The 4,865-nt window shown below is 38.7% G+C and overlaps 1 protein-coding gene across 1 annotated transcript in view; it reads right to left on the reverse strand.

Moving 5' to 3' along the window:
• Nucleotides 1–3,875: 3,875 nt before the first annotated feature.
• The window catches only part of trappc3 (trafficking protein particle complex 3), a 10,893-nt gene continuing 9,903 nt past the window's right edge, over nt 3,876–4,865 (reverse strand). Inside the window, exon 5 of the mRNA XM_015374126.1 lies at nt 3,876–4,336. Coding sequence (XP_015229612.1) covers nt 4,217–4,336 — 120 coding nt within the window. The 3' untranslated portion in view covers nt 3,876–4,216. The remainder of the gene's footprint in view (nt 4,337–4,865) is intronic.

Below are 4,865 nucleotides of genomic sequence, written 5' to 3' on the forward strand. Positions count from 1 at the left end.
ACATCTGCAGTCTTGCAAAGGGAAATAGAAATCCCATCTGCTAGCTTATGAGGAGTGAAGTCATAATAGTGCATTAGTTTGCTTGGAGTCCTCATACCTCTTGTTTAATGGGTAAAAACTGTTAAAACCATCAACACAAACTTTCACGACACCTACCTCCTTCAGAACATATAGATCTCAAAACTTCCCTCGGTTAAAGCAGAGTTAGATGATTTTAGGGAATATAAATGGCACGTGTTCAGAAGTCTGTTTAACATTTAATGACATTAACATTTAATGAATTGGCAAACTGTCTTGTTATCATGAAAATTATGCATACGAAGAAATACCATCGTTTAAATTCCTTCTTTTATTTTTAATTGCACTGACATTAGGCTTTAGAATCAAGATGGCCACATTTGATTTTAACGTTGGTTATGTGAAACCACCAAAATTATTTTCTTATGTAAATTTCACTTTCAGAAACCTGTCTGCCAATTTCTTCAAATTAATACTCAGCAATATAAAATTTTTGATACGGATGGAGCAGGGATTAAGAATGCATTGTTTGGCAAATCATGTGGTCCCAGGAAATAAGACGTTTTTTTTTAAGCCTTACTAAAACAACTTGGGATGGGGATTAGGATTTATTAAAGGGAGATTTTAACACTTAACACCACAGTAACTGCATTCAGTCACAGTTTTAAAGAGCCATGACAGAGCTTCCTATTGATGCTGCCACCTGTGGCCAAAAAACAGAACTGCAGCACACTTCAGTTCATTCTCGTAGCTCACGCTCATACAGTACTTAAAAGTAAGGAGGACAAGCTTACTTTTAAAGGTATACTATGTAACCGGTGTTGATTTTCCAGCGAAGCTCCCCCCAGAAGGCGAAAGTAAAAGTGCACTGTCGTAAATATGCTCAGCTGTTCTCCTGGTTTGTCCGTCAAGCCAGGCGCGGTTGTTTTGAGCTTACAGTAGCAGAGAGGCGAACGCAACGAATCACCATGTCTACTGCGGTAAGTGACTATTTTGTTGTTTTGTTTTCATACATTATTTGTTGTGCATGTGTCTAAATAACAAAGATTGTAGTTAGCCAAATTCTCGCCGTAAAGCAAGACTGACTCTCGCGATGCACAAGACATCTGAGCCTGTGGGTGCGGGCCGAGGGCTCCTGCAATTGCAAGTGTGGTATTTCCCCTACAGACCACCAGGGCGGCCGAGAAAACCTTTGTTCAACCTGAAATGACTCATTTAATCATCCAAAACGTTATGGAACACATTAATTAACTGAAAAATGTTGCATAGTATGCCTTTAAGTATGGGAGCGGGTACAGGGTTGTGCACGTGCATTTTTTTTTTAAAGCGGAGAGGGCAGGTCTCTTAAAAAAATTCATGAAAATCCTCCAAAACACCTTTAAAGCTACAGTGTGTAATTTTTAGCGACATCTAACGTTAGTTTGTTGGCTCTGCGCTGCCGTAGCGCAAAGATGTCTGCCTCCATGGCTGCGAGACCCGCTCCTATGTAATTATAAATAACGAATTCTAAGGCAACGCAAATATTAAGGTTAAGAGGCTGAGCTCGTAGATGATGATAAATAACATAGTTATGTATAATATATTACATTTCTGACTGTATATCCCTGTAATTATTACACACTGTAGCTTTAAGGAGTTTTTTAATGGTTTTATTCGCCTTACATGGGGTAGCCATTGGTGTCAGAGTTGCGCTGGATGGCAGTCACTTCTGAGTATCCACAAAATCCCTCTTGAACATAATGTTTCGAGTGTCTGCTAGGTGGAACCTATTCAACATGGACGCACTGGATGTCACATCCATTTCTGACACGAAATACAATCAGAGTAAAGTAGGCTACAGGTTTATAGATACTATTGAAGGGTCATTCTGCTCATCAAACGATGTTTTAGTCATTAAGAGTCAAATAAAAAGTTTATTATAAAAAATTGTTTGGTAAAAACATACATAATGTCTCATACATTTATCTTTGCTGATTAAAAGAAAACTAACAATTGCAAACATAAAAAAAAAAAAAAACAGTTTTGCTACTGTTTGATGAAGACTGTAAAAATGCGGATGTCCCTGGAAAATATTTACTTAGCTGGTAGTTGTTATGAAATATTAAAGAATCTCTGCTACAGCTTTGAGGGCTGCAAAGCAAGATTGCGTGTTTGGAAAAGGTCCTTCCAGTGTGTATTATCAGCTGAGAGCGAGTACAGGAATGGTAATAAATTCATCCTCACTTTGGCCTCAATGCACAGCATGTGTATTTGTCTGGGCATTTGTCAAGCTCTTGCGAGCATATGGTGAAGGGATTCAGCTTTTTCTCAAGTATACAAACTCATTTCCATCCATTTCCAGGTAGACAGCTAAGAAATCTACATAATGAGAAAAAAAAAGGAGATTCCTGCCTCAGTTTAGATCCAACATATACATTCCAGGCATTCAGGGTGCATTGATACGTACTTGTAATCTTTTGAGCTCTTGCCTAATGCCAAAAAAAGGGTTCATTGCTCACCGCCGGCCCTCTTAGTGCTCCCACTTTTCAACAGTGAGCCCTTGAAATAATCACCAGAGCTGAAAGAGGCAGGCAGAGGCAATAATCAGAGCTCTTACACCTAATACATCTTACGAAGAACAAAGGTGGCGTGATGTCATTCCCTCTCTGATCTAGAGCCAAATCAGTGCAAGAGTCTGTACTGGCATCGGCCACGCTGCTCTATGACCGGGATCGTCTTTCCATATTCTTGATCTAAAAAAAGGCCTGTTTATTTATGTGTTCTGGCAGCTCCTATCCCCTTACAAATAATGGAATGTGTTTCTTCAAGGATACCTTGCTTAGGCCAAAAAGAGTCTGCTATACATCGCTTCAACCTTGCACTACAGAGCGGCGATGGCATCAGGAGGGGAACGTAATGTAAACAGCTACCTCTGGTGGCTGTTGCTTGGACTCTACATCAGCATCCTACTGAAACTTAAGAAAGAATGGGTTTATATAACAGCAGCTATAAAGTAGGATGTGTAGAGCCTTGAGGTTTCCGGCAGCTATTAGCTGACAGATCTTTTCCAAAAGGAAATCCCTATCTGACAATATCATCCTCGTAAGTGCTTTCAGCCGGCTCGTGAGTTTGCTACAACAGTTTTTCTGTTACAACGAAGAACAATAAGAAAAACATGCCTCATGTTTTCATGGAAGCCATACCATATTTTTTCCTTTCTCCCCATTTTATTTAAATGTGAAGGGAGGAATGATTTGTGTACGTGCGAGCATGTCGGCATGTGAAAAGCCATCTGTGCTTTGGGTTATTGACGAGGTGCTGGTCGGGCCTAACTGGGAAGTTCTGCTCATTACTTCTTGGGAATGCAAAACTCATTCATAGGTGTGAAAGCCACAAGCAAGCACTTGAAGGTGTTTTCTTCACATGCACACTCAGATTATTTCAGTGCACAAACACAGGCCTGGCAATAGATACAGCATTGTTTGACTGCTCAAAGCAACTATGGTACATCCAAGAAATACCTCCAGGTGAAATATAAGGCTGGCAAGATAAGAGTAAATAACTTGCAGTGCATTGCTAAAGTATTTCTCTCTCTTAAACTTTTTTTTGGATTATGTCAATTTATATTTCCAACCTTTAATATTCAGCCCCTAAACTATCAGGCGTGGTAAGAAATTGCTTGATGGTTCCTGAAAAACTTTTTTGGAAGACAGGGCAACTTTTTTGTGTAGGTACCAAAAACTATACATGGTGAAGAACTAAAGATTGTACCGGTATATAAACATGATAAAAGCCCCACTGAGAAATGTTGTGGCTTACTGATGCATCTAAGGGACATTGAAGCTAAATGGAGAGAATTAGAAAAATCTATGCTGTCAAATGAAAGGTAAATCTGGAGCAAAGGTTCTAAGAAGCTTTAACTGGGGCAAAGGTTTGTCTTTTAGCAAAACAACCGTTAGCATACAGCCAAAGTTACATTTGAATGGTTTAAGTCAAAGGATAAGCAGCATGTGTTGGAATGGCTTATATAAAGTCCAGTCTTACTCCAATAGAAAAGATAAAACACTAAAACCCACCCATGAGAAAAAGATCACATGACACGCATTGATTAATGTTGATTTCATTGATTACAATTATGTACATAAATTAATAAACATGCAAAACAACTGAAAGAAAAACCCCACAGCTAAACATAATAAAAGTGTCTTTGTTTTCCTCATCACTCCTCTCCGGCTGGGAGGTTTTCTTCAATCCTCTTAATAAACTTCATGCGGATTTCTGTAACGTTGTCCCCTCTGAGGCTGTCCTGGGCAAACTTCACGTCCACCGCCATCTGGACCTAAATCAGAGTCAGAACGTCATATCCTTAGGCCACAATAGGACTCAAAATACTTCTTAAAATAGGCTTCCATGTGCTGACTTTGCTAGAAAAGTTCTTTATAACAAAATACAAACCAATGAATTTAGGCATTTTATAAGTTAAAGGTATACTGGAGGATTTTTGCAAAAAAAAAAAAAAAAAATGCATGCAAGAGGCAATTTCTCCTCGTGCACACTCTATTTACAAGCTTACTTTCCAAAAGAAGATTTGTAATTTTTCCACTATGTCAGTGAAAATGGGAATGAGCACGTAGGAAGGCCTTACATAAACATATCACCAGAATGATTGACAATTAGGAGGATCACTTATTTAGATGATCCAGCTGGAAAAAGAAATCCTCCACTATACCTTTAAATTAATTCAATCTGACCAGGAAAGGAAACTTTTATTTTTATTCAGACAATTAAAATAGCTTAAAACTCTCCATCTGTAAGGTAGGGGTGTAAATAATAATCGTTTTGTATCGATGCATCGATCCAAAAGCCGA

The sequence above is a fragment of the Cyprinodon variegatus genome, unplaced genomic scaffold, assembly GCF_000732505.1.
Source record: "Cyprinodon variegatus isolate N-32 unplaced genomic scaffold, C_variegatus-1.0 Scaffold98, whole genome shotgun sequence".
Taxonomy (NCBI): Eukaryota; Metazoa; Chordata; class Actinopteri; order Cyprinodontiformes; family Cyprinodontidae; genus Cyprinodon; species Cyprinodon variegatus.